Source organism: Tachysurus vachellii, chromosome 8 (assembly GCF_030014155.1).
Source record: "Tachysurus vachellii isolate PV-2020 chromosome 8, HZAU_Pvac_v1, whole genome shotgun sequence".
Classification (NCBI taxonomy): Eukaryota; Metazoa; Chordata; class Actinopteri; order Siluriformes; family Bagridae; genus Tachysurus; species Tachysurus vachellii.
Window position 1 is genome coordinate 15,903,808 of NC_083467.1, and position 19,899 is coordinate 15,923,706.

Below are 19,899 nucleotides of genomic sequence, written 5' to 3' on the forward strand. Positions count from 1 at the left end.
AGAGTCAAGTACATTGTTAATTTTGTTCATGATTAAAATATAATCGAGAAAGAAATGTGTAAATCAGAATGTAGTTTTAATGGAGGATTCATCGTCTGCAAAATTCTAACCATAGACATATTCTAACCATGTTCTTCATCAATTATATTCTCACCTTTTATAAAAGATTATTTGAACAAACAGCTCAGGTCACCAGTGGGGTCAGGGGGTTACATTCAGGTCCAAGGGTCAACTAGCCTCTTTCGTTGAAGATGTGGGTGTAGTGACATCTGCTGGACTACACCCAGGGGTTTCACTCACAGCAGTAACCTATGTAGAGAACCAAGACCAGGGGTTTCTTAACACTACAATGTACTGAATGACACACAGTGTGTGTGTGTGTGTGTGTGTGTGTGTGTGTGTGTGTGAGAGAGAGAGAGAGAGAGAGAGAGAGAGAGAGAGAGAGAGAGAGAGAGACTATTTAACGAAGACATTATATAAACTATAAATTCAGATAAAAGAGAAAATAGGAGACCTGACAACTAGAGACTTCTTTTTAGTCATTTTAGTGTGAAATAAAAAGCTGCCCTCAAAAGTGGGCATTGTACAATAGTTTGAAGCTTTTTCAGAAAAAAAGACCAAATAACAATACAAGAGACGTTACAATGCTATTTATAGTGAATAAAATTATATTTGACCTCACAAACTAGGGCAACATATTAAAAATGCAATAGTAGGAAGAAAATAGAAAAAAAAAAGATAATTCAGAAAAACAAAATAGTGTTTCATCAATTACACTTAACTAATGATGTTATTTGTTTCAGCAAGGTCGGGTAGTTTAGCATGAATCATCATTAGCATATTTAAATTTCTCACCCTTAATAGCAGAAACTCCTAAAACAGACTGGCAACTGAACTCATAATTCATGTCTGGATTACTTGGAATAATCCATCATATGAAAGTGCAAAACAATCCTGGAGATAAAGAGGGAAATATTCCTACACCATTGCTTAAAGAACAAACTGCATACTGAGGGGAAGAAATATGTCCTTCAGCAACCTGTGAGTATATAAAAGAGTTAGGCTCTCTTTATAAAAAATTCATTATCAAACTGTGAGTATATACCAGTAATAATAAAAGTGTATTTCGCACATGAAAATTTTTCTTTCTCTCTGCACAGCATCTCAAATCAGGAGTAGCCCAGCCTTCTCCTAACATGGCTATTGCAGATCAGAACAAAGTCAACCAAATTACTGCAGAAGCCATCAGAAGCATTACAAAGCTAAAAATCTCAATAAAGGTTGAAATTCTGGGTTTCTTGTACAGAAATGGCTGGCCTAAAAACAAACTGGACGTTTTTGTTGTTGTTACACGATGTTTTGACGAATCATTTCTTGTCTCTTGAACAGTTTAAAATTGATTCAAGTGAATTTGGTCCAAACAGTTTTAAACCCGGTGGCACAGCACCCCTGTAATCGAGTACTCCTTATTCCTAATAGATCACTGTGTGGTACAGCTGTACACACATACAAACCAGAGAGATAAAACTCCAGCCAGGCACAACCAGACAAAATCACATCCTCTTCATGCGACACTGAAATGTCACCAATTCCTAGAGCACAATTCTGTCCATTACAAATGATTCTGATAATGATTCAGTTTAGAAAAACAACATACTGGAATTATTATACATATTTAAAAAAATTAAAAAAAAAAAAAATCCTTTAAGAGATGTAGACACCACAAAACCAATTTACTATGCAAAGCCTCATATAAATATTGTCTTGCTCAAAAAGATTTAACAAATGCATAACATCTGATCAACTGTAAGATGTTGCAGAAGAAGAAGAAGAAGAAGAAGAAAAAAAAAGGTTTTTAATTACACTGATTGTTTTCCGGTTTTATCATTTTCTTTACAATGCTTCAGTTTAAAGAGAAAGCTTCGCAGAGTTTTGATTGGAGTAAATAAAAGGATCACATTGAAAAAAATATATACATATGCATGTTTTCAGAGTAAAGCATCAGAAACACGTACATTAAAGACACATTTGGACATGAAGAACTTCATAACGCCCAGCACCAGAGTGGCACACTTCATTCTAATGTTCTACCCTGAACATCCTCCCTTATAATGTGGCCAACTAACACCACAACATACCCTAAACTAGCCACAACATTAGATTAACATCACTCCCATTGACCAGACCTAGCTTCCTTTAAAAAAAGGTTACTCCCATTCAAACAAACATGTCGTAACAGTTGCTTTAAAACTTGCCAGCAACTCTACTTTTGTACACATGAGTATGATACAAAATAAGGCATTTCAGTGTTTTTCATATGGAAACCACTTTTGACGATTTTCTTCTCTTCCTCTCTTTTCCAATAAAAAAACTGCAGACAAACATAAATCGATACTCTATATTTGTAAAATATATTTTTATATATGTGCATTTACGTAAATGGATATATTTACGTAAATGAGAATAATCTGTGTGGGTATAAAAAGCAGGATAAACTTGACGGAGAGAAGTCTTGTGGTTAGACGGATTTCCAGGAGGAAGAGATAGAAGACGATAATGACACTAAGCCCAAAGCAACATAACCTTGGCAGTCTGATAAAAAGTTTAATTGAATCCTTGTGAAGCAGTTTCTTTCCTGACAATTAAGAAAGTCCTCTCTGTTAGTTGCTGAGCTCCTGTGCTGCGTACACGTCACTCGGCAGCTTCACTGGCTGCCACGGTGACTAGCTGCAGCGGAATCTCTGCTGTAGTGAGCAGCTCCTGCGAGTTGGACGTGTTAACGGTAGCGTTAACGGTAGCAAGACCCTGCACGGCACCTGGCTGGATGTTGGTGAGGATGAGTGTGGTAGCTCCTGAGGTGATGATTCCATCAGAGGAGGCAGACGTGTCCACGCTTGCCACCACTGCACCACCGCTGCCCTTCTTCTGATGCGTCTTTATGTGCTTTGCCAGGTGGTCGCTTCGCATGAAGCGCTTTGAGCACTCGGGACACACAAATTTCTTCTCGCCTGCCAAAAAAATAGAGTATAATTTATACAAATAATGCAAAACAGTTATTAATATATAAACTGGAGAAAAAAAATCTGGATGCCTTTTGCTAGCTTCACATTCTTATAGATGTTAGTTTGTGTGACTGGTCCATTGACTTGAAGGGTTTTAATCCATACCTTAATCAATCAATCAATAAATAAATAAATAAATACTGACCACACTTTTTGTATAAGTGTAGCTTTTGTTGGAGTTTATAATGTTAATGTGTGTGTGTGTTCATGGTGTTTGTTTCTTAATTGTGAAGCACTTTTATTCAACTCGGCTTTTAAATATGCTACATAAATAAACCTGGGTTGTGTTAAATAATAATCCCTTATAATTAGGATAAGGGATAAAAAGCAGAAGTTTTATTTTTTCAAACCTTTTAGTTAATTTAATATTCCAAAATTACCATAGCCTCAGTCATGATAAAGGTTAAATGGAATTTCTGGGAAAAACATACAATATAATTTAATGCTTTTAGTATTGTCTAAATAACACTTTTATTCAAAATAGAAAATGTACACAAATGTCATTTTTGACAAACTTAGTATGTCGTAATACATTTACGTTTATTTGCCAAATGCTTTTACCTAAAGTGAAATAACAGAGCTGGTGCACATCGGTGAAGATGAGCAGTACATCCTGAGTCGTTTAGAAAGCACCACAGAGCAACCACCATATGCATCTGTGCTAAAGTGTATAGCGAGTTAGCCCTTCATACCAAAATGAGCCCTAGTGGCTCTTCACATTTTTTCTTTATAGCCTGCAGAAAGTAACGAATAAGAAAAGGACAGGATATGACATGGGTACCTGTATGTGTTCGCCGATGTCGCTGCAGTTCATCACTGCGTGTGAATCTCTTGCCACAGAACATCCAGTTGCAGACGAAAGGCCTCTCCCCTGAGTGCCAGCGCAGGTGAGCTCGCAGGTGAGAGGTCTTCCCATACACCTTCCCACAGCCTGCTATATGGCATACATGCTGCTTCTTCTTCCCCATGTTGGAGCCCCTACAGAACAAAGCATGCACACAACGTTATATATAAATTGCCACATATCCCATCATACAAACATATACTCAGTAAACATGGAAAGTGTTAGCAGAATTAACATATGAGGATATTTAGGTTTAGACAAACTATTTAGACAAACTAGATATTTAGACAAACTAAAAACACCAGCACTAGTCAGGAGAGAGAGAGAGAGAGAGAGAGAAGAAGAAAATTAAAATGATATTAGATGAATACAAAACTATCCAGATACAATTTTAATTAAATTGACTTTAAATTGGTCGGTTCTTTTTTAATTGCTGTAACCAGTGGGTTATCAACAAATCAACAGATACATGCTATCAAAATAAACGAACAAATACATGACTGAGCTTTTAAATCGCTTATTCTCTGTTAAAGGCAAATCTAGTGCAGGGGTAATTACATGTTTTTGAGGAACAACCCATTACAATATGCAAAACGACAAGTGTGGTGCATTTCACTGTGGTACAATGGTTTATCACACACTAAAAGGCCTGTCAAAGAGCATGTAGCAAGGCTGTAGCTGTAGTGGAATATAGTAATAATTGTAATTGAGCACTTGAAATGTGTACGTGTCCTATAATGTAATGGACTGCAAAATGTAAGCGCATTATCCCAGAATGAGGTTAGATTTGATGCGCAAAATACAAACATATATAAGACCAGGAGTTTTTAAGCATGAAATGTCTCAATGAGGTGTTACATATATCAGCCACTATTGCATTAAGTTTGCATATGGTTTGTTTGTGTTACCTTCCTCCTCCCTCTTTGCAGTTGGGGCAGGTGCAGGCGACCCTGCGTAGCCGTTTGCCCTCCTGGCCCAGACCCTCCATCTCGTCGTCTACTAAGCGCACACGCAGGTGAGACAGGTCATTAGTATTCAGAGTTGAGTCGCCAGCAAGAGACCACTCTTCTGAATCTGGCTCCTCCTTTATCCGAATATCTAATCAGAAAAAAAAAATCTTTTTCTGCCACTATGGAATTAACAATTCCACGAAAAGTCCAACTGAGTTCACTTATCCACATTTCATTCCATTGTTAAATAAAAAAAAACACACACACAGACATTATATCAGATTTTAAATATCCTGTTCATATAAATTTCATTTGTATAACCTCACAGGGCTGTCAGGTCTTTTATAAACAGCCTAAACTGTCTGCTGCATTAAAACATCCTGGTGAATATTATACAGCAACAGCATTACCTCCGGGGCTGTCTGTGTCATCAGCCTGGAGATGGAGCCCCGCATGATCCACCGAATTAACTGTGACCGTATGAAGGTTGGGAATCTGCCCAGAGCTGATGCTAACTGGAGTGGTACTTAGTGTAGCTCCCTGCCCTATAGAGAGGGTCTGCACTGGGGCTAATGTGATCTGTTGGGCTGGAGCTGTCTGGAGCTGCAGGTTCTGGAGGTTCTGAATACCCTGAACCTGGATAAATAGTACAAAAATATAAAGTTAGTTTTCAATGTTAGTAGCTAAAATTAAGAACATGTAGTAAGATTGTAAATAACAAGCAGTATTTTCAGAAGCAAGAAATAAGAGTACAGTATGGCATTTTTCATATTATACATTAAAACTAAATATTAAAAGACAAAAAAAAGAAAGGAAAAAATAACTAAACAAATGACAATGCAGCCATAGCTGTTTTTAACACTGGTCAGCCATGTATCCACTTTAATAGCATAATTGACTACAGTCGAGTCTTATCATTTTTGGTAAGGTTAAGAGTTAAAATTTTGTACACCTTCAGAAAGATTTGCTCATAGCCATCAGCAGTTCAAAATAAAAACAAAGGCAGTCATACAGTTTATGTGATACGCACTTGGCGTGCCAGTTCTTGAAAAAGTAGACTGACCTGTTTTAAATATCAACCAAAATAACATGAACTATTTTTCTTTTCCTTCATCATGGCATCACACACCCACACCAAGTACCTACCTGGAAGGTCTGCCACTGTATCTGGCCTGAAGGTGTGACAGTCTGTGCCTGAATTAGGAAGGTCCCTGGGTTGAGGAGCTGGACGTTTTGGAGAGGCTGTTGCCCTTGGGTGGCTATCTGTTGCTGGCCCAGCTGCCCATCGCTGCTCTGGAGTGGCACCTGATGCAGCTGGATCACCTGCTGCCCTGTGGAAGCTTGCACCTGGCTCTGAGCAAGAAATCCTTCAGTCTGCTCAGGCGTGCCCTGTGTCAGCACTCCTGTGCCATCGATTGTGCTGGCAGGCAACTGGGAGGACGAAGATGACGATGATGACGAGGAAGATGTGGTAGGCACAAACATCTCTGCTGCATTAGTGTTGTTGACCACTAGTGTTTGCTGTGGTAGCTGTTCTCCTGTTTTCTCTGAACCTTCTGTGTTTTCCACTGTCTGATTGGTCATGATTAGCTGTCCATCAGCAGTCAGCCCTGTGGCTATTGTCTGTGCCCCAGAGAGCCCAAGTGAGTCCAGGTCTACACTGTTAATGGGCACAAAGGTAATATTCCCAGGCAAACCCACAGGCACGTTAGCAACCACCTGCCCCTGACTGTTGAAGGCTGAGCTTCCCAGAGTAACACCCTGGATCTGCTGCACTTGGCCAGTCTGGGCCATAAGGTTCGGGCTGTTACTGAGAATGCTAGCTGAGGCAGTGCAGGCTACACTGATGGCCTGAGAGCCATCAGGGAGAATCTGGATCTGCCCTGGGGCATCCTGAGCCTCTACTGTTGAAGTAGAGAATCCCAGCTGCCCATCAGATGTCTGGATCTGAGGGATAACCTGGTACTGGATGTTAGGCACTGCATTGGTGGAGGAGTCTGTCCCTGATGTTAACAAAATGGGCTGGCTCTGGAGGCCCTGTAGGCCCTGAATAGGAAGAACATACTGCCCGTTGGAGGTGACTATGCCCCCACTGGGTAGCTGCACAATGTTTGAGTCATCCTTGACTCCATCCCATCTTTCTGATGAGCTTGTCAGCTGCACTGATCCCGAATCTGCAGCCTAAGAAATAAATATTAAATATGTTACCCAAGAAACTCAATGCTGAAATCATAGACTTGACAATGTTATTAAACCTAACAAGATAATTTGTCTGCTTCATTCTTTAGAGAGCTCACTTATAGATTATTTAGGGAACGTATCAGTATGGAACCCAATACCAACATAACCCTACATTCACACTACCAAGTGCCACAATAAATAACGAACATGAAAAATTTGATAGAACAAAGTTATTTGATTTACATCTTACAAATTCATCAGAAAAAACAAACAAACAAAATAACTATTTCTACTTCATTCCAAGCTTTAATTATTTCTTCATAATGTATTTACACATGTTTAGTGAGAGGTTGTATAGGACAGAACAATATAATATTGTGATTACAACTGAAAGATAGAGGGGAACTAAAGAAACATCAGGCTACATGCCCACAGAATTAGTCCATCATTAAAGCCAATCGTTTGGTCACTTTAGCTGTCATACCTAAGTTAAAGTATATTACTTGCAGCTGCTGAAATCAGGGCTCCACATCACACATGTACACAGAAACATTGGGATCTCACGTAAAGAATCCTTCCTAATCATCAGCTCTCAGGTTACCACTGTTAAAGTGCTAAGAGTCTGGGAAAAGTTTTCGTTTTAGTGCAAAATGTTACGCAGTGTTTTCGAATTAAACACACAATATCAGCATTGCAATCATTTCGATGCAAATAAACATGGTATTTTTTTTTGTTTTGTTCACACGGTGGTATTGTGGTAATCAAAACATTGCTATGGAAAAGTCACAAAGCGATTTGTGTTCAGTTGATTAGCTGGAAACGAGATGTGAAAAGAGAGTTAGATTCAACACGGTCAGGAAGCACGTTTTCGTTATTTTACCATACAAATTAACATCCAGAGTCCATATGACGGGTTTTGCCTTTTTCACCCCGTTGGTCTGAGTTAGAGATGGGGGGGCAGGCGGGCAGGATGAGGGGTCTGGAGGCGGTGTGTGAGGGACTTACCCCGGCAGCGGCAGCCCTGTTCTCCCCCCAGGAGGAGGGCGAGCCGAGCTCGCTGCAGGTGGCCGCCAACAGAGCGAGCGGCGACGGCGGACTGGCCTACCCACAATGGGCGGGTTCAAACAGGAGAAAAGGGGGTGGCCGTTAGTCCGGAGCCACACAGGAAGTACCACTTTTTTTAAACAACAAATTTAAAAACGTGTGAACTTCACAAAAGCACCATGCGTCCAGCTACGGCAACAAAAAACCCTACCAGAAGGAAGAGAGACGAAACGGAAAAAGAGTACCTGATCTCCTCTGCTACCATCTTGCTGCAGAAACTCGCTTTGACTGCTGTCCACGTCTAAGGCAGCCATTTCCTCTCGTCTCCCCGGCTGGTTAGGCGCTGTACACAGGCACGGTGCAGGGAAACCAAGCAGAACAGCTCAGTCGGACGTTCAGCCAGCTCAACTCTCCGACCACAACAAAGAATACTTCAACAAACCGAGCTGCTAATCTGCACACAGAGCGGAAAATTCACAAACGGCTAAGCTAACTGGCTAATGTTAAGAGTTAGCACAACTGCAAAGAGATTAGCAAACCGAACCTACACACATAGCTAGCATTAGCATTAGCTAAGGACAGGGCTGCGGAATGCGTCTAATGGAAATGTATTGAGTTTTACATACCAGTCATTACTTAAATTACTTTAATAGAAAAAAAATCTCCATTTAATTACACGCCAAGCATGATTATATTATTCGGAGGCGGGCTGCGATCGCTGAATCGAGTCTATTTTTTCTATTTTGATTGACGGTGCGGGAAACACAAAAGGTGGAGCTTCCGATGTTGACTGTGAAAATTTGCGTCACGAACAGGATGTCCCGCCGTTCTTCTCTTACGCTATTGGCTGGCTTAATTCAGACCTCACGTTCTGATTGGTCGTGCGACCAATCGATCAGTTCGGAACGCGCAACTTCCTTTTCCTTCTCGTTGCAAACGTTAAACGATGTAGAAGGTCTTGATGTTTTGCTTGTTTACGTCGTTGTATATCTCTCTTAGTGCTTTATAACAGGGTATATGAAGTAACTTAAACATAAAAAAATGTTAGAGGGAAACATGCAGGTTGTCTTGAACAGGTTTTTCTGTATTCTGAGCTCACAGCACATTGTGTAAGGAATACACAGCTAAGGCCATGCTGTTATAGGGAAATAGGAGTGATGCACTGCAATGTGTTTAATTTCTCTTATACCACACAAATGCTATGGTATAAGTGATCATGATTACAATGTATGTTCATTTAAGTTTTTTTATTTATTTATTTATTTATTTTTTTTAAAGAACTTATACATAACATGCTTGTGTGCAAGGTTGTGGGATGTCCAGACAGACAGACAGACAGACAGTCAGACACACAAAGACACAAACAACTTTATTGTCATTGCATAGTACAGGTAAACAGCAACGAAATGCAGTTTGGCATCTACCAGAAGTGCAAAGAGTAGCAATTGTGCAAATAGACAAGTGCAGATGTGTATATACACATATATATGTATATACATGTGTGTATATATGTGTACAGCATGTAATATATAGGTATATATGTAAACATATGTACAGCATGTAATATATAAAGGTATATTTGTAAACATGTGCAGCATTAAGGCTATTAGGCAGAATGTACAGTAGGGTATATATAGATAAACATAAATACAATAGTGCAGATGTTACAGTTATCAGTTACATTATATCAGCTATATAACAACTATTCCCTCAACTGTCTTTTTTTTCTTTCGTTCTATTTTGAAACTGCAAATCCCTGTATATAGAAGACTTAAGTTGCATTTGAAACTGCAAACAACTGTAATGTTATTAAAAATACTGATACAGAAGTAGTTGCTTGGAATTTATTTTTTTTTTACATGCATTATCTTGTCTGTGCTTGCTGAGCCATGTGAGCATGGATTGTTTGGCTGTATAGTTTCTTGGTGTGTTAAACAAAGTTTAAGTATTAGTTTTTTTATGCTCTATGAATATAATAGTGTTTCTCTCCAATCCCTTCTACAAATCAAAAACTGAATGCTTGCACTTGGCTTTATTTGAATTACTTGTTTGAAAAAGTGCACATGACATAAAGTTATGCATTAAATTGAAAGGGAAACTTCAGATGCGAATGGTAGATTAGAATTTTTGAGGTCAAACAGTACAGAAACGAAGTGGTAAAACGCACCATTGACAAATGAGAGCTGTGAGAATATATTAATTGGATTAAAAGGTTCATTTGGAAAGACAGACAAACTAACAGTATCCTATTCATTCTGATATGATTAAGGACAGTGGAATTTCTGTAAGTGACATCTCTTATCACTGTCTTACTCATTGTTGCTGGTGATATAATTAGTGTAGAATTGTTGGTTGAATGGAAAAGTGTACACACACCTAGAGTTACTTTCAAAAGTAATAAAAATTGCTGATTAATAGATATGTTACTCAAAATTCAAAGTTTTCAAAGTTTTAAATGAAATTAATTTTGTAGAATAACTCATTTTCACAATTTATTTTTTTGACTTCCTACAACCTCTTTCATATCTTTTAAGCTATGTGTCACACGCTGCCTTCATATCAGATTTCTGCCTTAGGTTGCTTTCCGTGTTATTTGCACCGGTTTCCTGTGTTATTAAGTTAAAGGAAGCACCCATATTTCCTTTTTAATTTTAAAAATGAAAAAAAAAAATTAAATAAAGGCAATTATTTTATTGTACCGTCTCTTTCTAATGTTGTCTTCTTGATACATCTTATATGATATACTTTTTATGTAGACTCAGCATGTCCGTAAGCCGCCCTAGATAATGACGCTAAACACTTTAAATGTAAATGTAAGATGCACTTGACTTTTTTCTCCACCGGGAATCTAATAATAAAAGCATGTCCACTCAGATTTATGCTACAAATGCTTTCAGACTTATGCAGTGCTATTCTTAACCCTTTGCAGAAAGATAATGTGGAGTATAGCTATGCCAAACAGTGTATAAGAAAAATAAGGTTTTTTATGCTTGACAAAAACAGCAATTTTCTTGATGACAAATAATCAGATGCTCTGTATCTCACAAGGTAAAATAGAGGATATAAAATAATGCATGGAAATAAACAGAAAGTACCAACAAAGAAACATTCTTAGCATAAATCCTATCTCATCCAGAAAGGGCTGCTGTGGGTGCAGGTTTTCATTCCAGCCAAGCAGAAGCCAGAGAGTGTATTGAAATCTGAGATCAACTGATTAAACAGGTGGAATCAAGTGTGGCTCCTGCTTGATTGGAATGAAAACCTGCACCCACACCAGCCCTTTGTGGATAACATTGGACACTCTTGGCAAAATGTCCCAATATTGTCTCAACATTTATTTTGATTTTGGTTGTTTCTCCCCATTATTCCATACACATATAGAATCTAAGTTCTATATCTTATTGTTCAATGTGATTGTGGTACCCGAAGGAAAGAAAAGGTGGAAATGTGTGGTAGGATGTTGTTCACAGGTGCTGTTGCTCCTATAAATGCTAAAACATTAGTAAGAGTGCATTGAGATAACAGCTGAGAAAGGTTCAGTGCGCTCCTGCTCTATGACTGTTCCTGCATCATTTCCACTGTGTCAGCTCCTCCCTGAGAGTGGCCAGAGTGCAGCATTTTCCTTCAACCTTCAATTCAAACTTGAACCATTACAGCAAGACTACAAAGGCACTTTCGCTGCACTCAGGGGCTCGCACCAGTGAATGGTGGATATTTCCAATCACTCTGCTGTCAGTCCAAGTGTCAGGTAAACACAGGCTGGCAGACGGAGCCTTTAGAGTGCTTCACAGCTGTGTCTCGCTCACCTTAGCTTTGCTCAGCAATCTTCCACACAAAGACCCCATGCTCAAATAGAAAGGCAAAGCACAGCTGTGCTCATCTTATATATTTAGGTAAATACAAAAACCTAATTACCATGATCTCACTGCTGTATGTGAGGACATGCATTCTAAAGTCGATGAACTGAACTGATGACCAAACTCATCTGCAATCATCAGACAATCAGAGCAGAAACATGGAACATGGGATTGTATTGGTGTTATTGACTGATTCAGCCCCAATAACTCCAGCTGCGAATGACATGAGTCAACCTGCAGGCAGCAAAGGAGCGACAAGAGAAATGATTGCTTTATGCAGGTGGGCTTATGATATTGGTTCCTGTGACAAATCAACATTGCACACACTTAAGCTATTAAAGAAGAACTGTTTCAAAGCCACCAATATATAAAATATTTGTATCAGTTTTCTCCATCAGGATGGTCCAGTTCTATCTGCAAAGGGGTGCCCTGGCTGCAGGTCCTTGTTCCATGCAAACAGAAGCCAAACCTGATTCCGCCGATTGATTCTGGTCTTCATTCAGTTGATTGGAATGAAAACCTGCCGCCACACCGTTTATTTGCAGATAAGATCGGACACCCCTCATTTACATGTTTTGGTTTGGGCAAGAAAGTAAGTCATTGTCTGGTGTATATGAAATGGAAAGGTATTGCACGCTCAAAGCACGGTGAAAATAGTAGGGATTGTGGAACGAAGTCAGTGCAAGTGGTCTGTGAAAGTGTTACATTAACATATTGACAGAGGCACTAGATGGGCCTGGTGTGTGATGGTGTGGACCACATGGAGATAGCTGCTCGGGTTGGAGATTCCTGTAGATCTGGGGAAATGGAGCCTCACTGGGAGGTTTCCAAACAGAAAGCTACTGCAGGGAGGGATGTGGCCAGAATATCAAATATGTCTCAATGTCAGGACAGTGAAAGGACCATAATGAGGATGCTGTTGAAGTACAGAGACCACCAATGGTGAGTATCATATATCTACTTATATGTGCTTTTTTAATCCAAGTGTACTAATATAGCACAAAGTCAATTCTAAAAATTTGAAACCAAAAAAAGTCTAATAACTTGTTTTGCCTATTATTATCACAAATAGCATTTACAAGATAAGCCCCATATTATATGTTATTAGCCCTAAATAATCTGGGTGAATAAATCCTTATCATACAACAAGCCTGGATTGCTCATAAACAAGAGGAAAATATTGTTTTCTCTTGCTACTTTACATTATTATTATTATTAGAAACGACAGTTTCTTTCATTCTTTGTACATATACAGTATCATATTGTTTCTGGTTTATTTCTTCTTCCAAAAATGACAATAATGTCAGTGTTTATTTCCATCCACCACAACATTCAGTATGCAAAGTCTACATATTCTTCCAAGCGTGTCACGGTTATGCAACTATGCTGTTGTGGTTTGTGTCTGGGACGAGTGGCACCATTTGATTGATGATTCTGTCATTGCATTCGTAGCAGAGACACAGCATCCCTAAAACCAGCAGCTTTAATCATCAGCCTTTAATATTCTCTGACTCCTCAGTTTAGAATTCTGGCTACAAAAAATCCAATGCTCAGAATGAGATTGAGCTTGAACTTAACAGTTAAAGCGGAGTAAAAGAGACTCTTATCCTGTGACCTTAATGTGAGTCTAGTTTTTTGAATACACATCTGTTTATGGCTCTGGATCTGTATATTGGGCATTGTGTTTGCCTCTGCGCTCTTAGGTTTGATGTTTTGTCTTATTAGGTAAACCTGCATAGTTTTGTATAACTTCCAAATTGTTAGTGACTACTGCTCAAAGTATTCATTATCAGTCATTATTTAAAGTCTGATGTATAGCCCTCACTAATGGCTTTAAAGACTAGCCAATTTTAGCAAGATACCAAAGCTTAAAGCACTACCTATCCTCCAAGGAACTTCCTAGAGGGAACACCACAATGCTACTTTTAGCATATAAACAATCAATAGTGTAGTTTGGTATGTAAATATAATTGATGCGTCTCATTTTATTATTTCTCTTAGTATTGTTTTGACAGTGTTTACCTTTTGTTTGGCTTCTACCATACAATAGAGATAGTCTACTAATATTACGGAGAATATAGGAAGAAAATATTAAACTTGAATCTCCACCCACCTTGGGAAAACACTACCCACATTTAATTCCACAATACACAATGTTTGTTGGTCTGGGGAAATCATTGGATGGTGTGCATGGTGCGTGTTGGAAAGCATGAAAAGGACACATTCTCTATGCATGGATGCCCAGACTTCCTGCAGAGTAAATATAGATATCTCTCAAAATGACCCACAATCAAAACATGCAAATCACTACAATTTCTAATATTCTATCAGCTCTCACATTTTATCATTCATATTTTCCAGCCTATCACATACTGAAGTGCTGCAGCAGGAATGGAAAAGTCATTTCATTTCCAATACCTTAGAGTGCAATTTCAGCAGTGAACACTACACTAGGCAGAACCAACACAGAATATTTTCCCTTGTAAATACAAGTAAAGATGACAATTTTTATTCAATTTCTAGTCAGAGTGAGAGGAGTGATTTGTTGTGTCTTGGAGAGAAGTGTTACCATAAGAGGAGTGATCGGCTCTCTATTCAAACTCCTGCTGAGAACACAATCTCGCCTTACAGCCATCAACCTGTCTCTCCCTCTCTCTGTCTCTCTGTCTCTCTCTCTCTCTCTCTCTCTCTCTCTCTCTCTCTGTCTCTCTCTCACCCCCCTCCTATATATATTTTCTTTTCCTTTTTTTCTTTCATTAATGCAGTTCATTAACACTATGCAAAACTTTTTTATTTTATATAAAATATTTTGTAAAAAAAAACTTGTCTGGCCCCCACAAGGTCAAGGCAAGGTCAAAACCCCTATCCTTGTATGGACATAAGGTCCAACACACTTTATACAGACTGTAACAGGGCTGTGGATCCCACTTTTTTCTGAGCAGTTGCAGCTAAAGAAATCCTAAATTAGAGGGGTACAGTAATATCTTCAGCATCCTTACTTACCATGTTTTTACCTGTACTGGGAAGAATCAGAGATTCACATGACTATTATTAGATTTAATGACAGACTCTGACTGCTACTAGAATTTAATAAACAGAGTTTATTTCATTTTAGTGTTCTAAAAACATATGGACAAGTCTGTGTTGAGTCTGTGTAGTTCTAGGAAAATAGCAATAAACAAATTCAGTTTAATACACCTGGCCAAACAAAACATAAAATGGTCAATGCCAGTTTGATTTCCCAAAACATGCTTCTCCTACAGCAGATAATCAGGACAGCATGCTCTGGTGAAACCAGTGTCCCTCCACACTTACTATTCTCCCTGTCCCTCTGTCAGCCCGGTCTTTTAATTCTGTAATCAGAGAACAGCAGGTCCCCATATCACCGTCCCCACACAGCAGCCAGTCAATACAGACATCCCCAAATACACAGTGCCTGCTTCTATCCAATGTTTTATGGAGTGTGGACATCTGGGCTACTGTAAAACATGCATTATCTAAGCGTGGAGGAGAGCAGCGGCCCGCTTTGTCCCCGCTGTCAGCTGTGGCAGAGTCTCAACGTTTGATGGAGATTAATGAAGTATCAGGAGAGTAATGCGCTTCTTCAAGCGCTCTTACAATCTGGAGTAGAGGGCCATCCCAGTCTTAAATAGCAAAGCTGTCAGTAGTGAGAGGACCTTTTGCTTTTGGCAAGGAGCAGTACAGTGCTCTCAGTGAAAACCAGACATAGATAATGCAGCAGCAGGTAGAGAGGGGATGGACACCTTGTGGCAGGTAGCTATCAAAATCTCCTGACTCATTTGTGCTAAACTAATTCCCTCGGTGCACAGTTTGTGAAGAAGGAATTCATCTGTTTGCAGTTCTTGGCCTTATTCATGTTTGCACAATAAAGATCAACACTTAAAATCATAATGAGGGAAAAAAAAAATGGTTAACGCATTAAACCAAACTAGACGACCACAAGACGACCTAGACGACCATTTCTTTCTAATAATTAAAATAAATATACTAAAGGTTTCACGCACACGCACACCCACACACACACACACACACACACACACACACACACATATACATACACATACACATACACATACACACACACGCACAAGGAGAAAAAATGACAATGTTTTATTCATAGGCCATCCAGGATCCCACTGGGTGACTTTACTTCTTCCTCTGTCAATTCCAATTCAAACCTACAACTAAAATGGAAATAAATCTCTTTCATTTGAGAGTATTCACATTTCCCAAAGAAACAAAATAACTGCTTCTGTATACATTAGGTCCGTTTGTTCCCCTTCCGGCCAAACTCAAAATAATTGACTTGAAGTGCAAATATGGATGAGTTTATGCATTCTGGTTCTGAACAGCGCACAATTAATTAGAAGAATCGATGTTCCTTTTAAAGACTCAGGAGACCATTTAATCCAAGCTCAATACCCAGACTGGCTGGATGGAGAGGGAGACAGAAAAAAAATCAATGGCTATTTGTGAATCGTGAGTATGTATTAAAGACAGCCTCGTCTAGCTGCTTCATTTGCACTTGAAAGCAGCCATCTGGAGCAGCAAGCTTGGCTTAAGCAGATATGATTACTAATAATGTGATATACCCGTACACTAGCCTATTCAAACACCCAATTCCCACTGCTGAAATTAAAAAGCATTGGTTTCTGCCTTGGGAGAAGTCAGTCATAGAAACACACACACACACACACGCACGCACGCACACACACACACACAGGGGGAGAGAGACAGAAAGAATGAAAGACCCAGAATAAAATATCACTGCGTAAAACATAAATCTGAAACAAACAGGATCTCACCCTGTTGATGCTGACAGGCTTCTCTACATTTTTCTGTGAGAAAAAAATATATTTTGCCACAAAAAAAAAAAAAACATTAAAAATGCTAGCAAGCATGGTTACTATTATATTGCACTATATTACAGTAAAATATATATAATGATGTTATAGTTTATAAGATAATACAACTTTTTAATAAAACATTTCCATTGTTTGTTTCAGAAATAAAAGGAGGTTATCGGGTTATGTGAGTTGTTGTAGAGGACTAATGTGTCAGGTCCCCCGAGCTGCACTTAATCAGGGTTAAAGGGCTGTCTCAATTACACACACACACACACACACACACACACACACACACACACACACACAATGTTTAGGATTACTGCTTAACACTCATTTCTAAGGCTCAATCTGCTCTAGGCTATCATTTCATCCCTAATTGTTTAATCCACCTATTATGATAGAATCTCATTCTAAATCCCTTGCTTCCTCTCACATTCATTAATAAAATAAAATACAAGACAGACCACAGAGTCACAAGTAAATGTATGTTTTTATTGTTTTTGACAGATAGATAGATAGATAGATAGATAGATAGATAGATAGATAGATAGATAGATAGATAGATAGATAGATAGATAGATAGATAGATAGATAGATAGATAACAGTAATGCACTGAATAAACCTTCTGACTTTTCTGATTAAACAGAACCTGTACTGCTGTCTTACTTCAGTAATTTAATGTGATTAAATCAGTTACAGTTTCACAGCAATCTGTTTGTGTTTTCACCTGACTTTAATTTTAATATCAGTGACACTAAGTATTAATTGGGTTCTACACATATTAATTAGGATTTAATTTTAGGCTTTTCAATTTGAGGCCTGTATTCATATGTTTGCTCCCACTTAACACCATCCAACACCCAATTAAACAACCTTGTTACAATGCTATGCGGGAACAAGAGCAAATTAGCATGAACAGGTGTTGTAGTGCAAATACCTGCAGGGCATGTGTTCCCTCAGGGACCGACCTGAATGGTGTACACATTCATTACAATGTCCCATATAAGAACTGTATTTAAGTCAGCATGTATTGGGAGTCATTTCTATATATATTCATATAAATATAAGCATGTGCAAGCCATGTAACAAATTGTGTGGGGTGCATTCAGTGTAGTCATGTTAGCTGCATTAAACCAGGAGCAGGTTAGACAGCTGTATCAATCAACCTGTTGTTGTTGTGCCAGGAGAAGCTGCCACACACACAAAGTTCTGTGACATGGTGTGCTGGGAAATGCTGTTCTTGGCCCCGGGCACTTCCCGTGAAAGCCGAAACGATGTGTCACAATGGCAGCATTTCTACCAGATGAGACGAACAGCAGTTAAGACAAATGTCTCACACATACCCTTGGGACAAAGGCACATCTGCACAGACCAATTAGAGCCTGAGAAACTTCTAAAGGCTGTGGTTAGACTTTAGTTAAAGGACCTTGTATCAAAACAACATATGTCTGTGAGCCACACATCACATTTTTATTTCAGATGTACATAAAGCTCATTTTAGCGATGAGATGTAGTTCTTATTGTCAACAAGGTTGTGTGACTGTGAGATTTGTCTCTCAACACTCCCTAATACATCTGTAATTATAGGAAAATATAACAATTTTGACCTGGTGAGGACTTTTCTGTGCTGCCCAGTAAGGAAAAGCCTTAAAAGTATAAAATGTTTTCTTTTAATTAATATGATCAAAAGTAGATATATTATTATGTGCAGACATAATTCAGTACCAGTAGTGAAGACTGCACTGCTCGTAAAAGTATTTGCGCTGTTTAATCACACTGCTTTTGCCATTACAAATGCACCATATATGTCATTTTAATAATATTATTAACCATACTAGGAACTGTGAAAGGCTCCATTGTGATTCTTTAATGTTCTTTTGCGTACACGCTCCGGTGCTTTTCCTCTGAAACCCTGCAAGAAATAAAAAAAAACAGTATATGAACAAGCCATGGCCATATCAAAGCAGGCCAGCTCAGTTAAAAGGTCACAACAAGTCGCCAGCCATGAAAGAAGATATGCAAGCCTCTTTCCGTGCTCTCTTCATCCGTGTAACAGTCCTTATGTAAAGAATTTCACACATTATTTAACTTGTCTGACACTATCAGTGTAACAACAGCATCTGAAAGGTTCTGGCAATGAATACGGTATTCTCCAGCTAAAGAAACCTGCGGATGACAACAACAAAATCTGTTCTGATAAAGAAAGACAGCAAGAGAAGATGTTAGTATAGCAGATCCTTTGTAGATGCACCAGGTGTTGAACAGCATTGTTTAGAGTAGCGATCAGTGAGCTTGTCAGGACTGTGCAGTAATTTCTCTCCCTGTGGAAATGTAGAGGTGAGCTGTTATATGCTGTGGGACTGCCAGTCCTGTCTGATCACTAGAGAGTTCTCTCGTCCACGCCGTGACAGCGCTCCCTCGGCTGCCTCTTTGCGATGCCCGAATTTCATTACTACAGGTATAATGAAGTCCTTCTCCAAGAGCACACAGCTCTCTTTGGAATACCTGCAGAGTCTTAGCTCCTTTCTGCTTTAGCGAATAAAAAGAAGAGAGAAGCACAGTGATTAGAATAGAAGTAACAGATGGACAGAGGAGGAAGAAAGAGCAGAAGAATGATGAATATATTGTTAAGACGACTCATAGTGAGGAACTGTCCAGATGCGCGATACAGCGTGTAGCTCTTGCTTGACTGGGCGTACTGAGGATTTAAGATGTTTAAGAGGATTGAGGTCATCTGAATAGGTGAGGGGTGAAGGGAGCTGGGTGGTGGTGCACATCCCCAATAATAGATAATTTTAAGGATGCCACTGTGCTGAACTCTGGCCTTTAAACACTGCTAAGTCTGATAAAGCCTCAGAGCTGCTATCAATACCCTCCAGCCACACCGATGATCCACATCCACACCTGCTATTGATCTGTGCTGTGGTGATCGTGGCTCACTATGACAGAGAACATAACAGGCATCTGGCTTTTTCACTACACAACCTGCATGATAGTCAGTGGTAGTCATTTTAAGATCAATTTCTGGCAGGAGCTTGTAAGTGTAAAATGTAGTAATGCAATGGAAACAATCCACTACATATCCAGATTAT

General features: G+C 39.0%; 1 protein-coding gene across 5 annotated transcripts; it reads right to left on the reverse strand.

Moving 5' to 3' along the window:
* Positions 1-529: 529 nt before the first annotated feature.
* Positions 530-8,971, reverse strand: sp3a (sp3a transcription factor). Of its 5 annotated transcripts, XM_060876543.1 has the most exons (8): positions 8,708-8,968; positions 8,327-8,535; positions 8,043-8,138; positions 6,003-7,037; positions 5,267-5,492; positions 4,815-5,004; positions 3,844-4,040; positions 530-3,008 (listed from the first exon to the last, which is right to left on the reverse strand). In XM_060876543.1, the coding sequence occupies exons 2-8, from the start codon at positions 8,393-8,395 to the stop codon at positions 2,692-2,694; spliced, it is 2,130 nt and encodes a 709-aa protein (XP_060732526.1). In that variant the 5' UTR covers positions 8,396-8,535; positions 8,708-8,968; the 3' UTR covers positions 530-2,691. The 5 variants fall into 5 exon arrangements, with proteins under 5 accessions (XP_060732526.1, XP_060732530.1, XP_060732529.1 ...); XM_060876547.1 differs by having other exon boundaries at positions 4,815-4,902; positions 8,327-8,971; XM_060876546.1 differs by having other exon boundaries at positions 4,815-4,905; positions 8,327-8,971.
* Between the last annotated feature and the right edge of the window lie 10,928 nt (positions 8,972-19,899).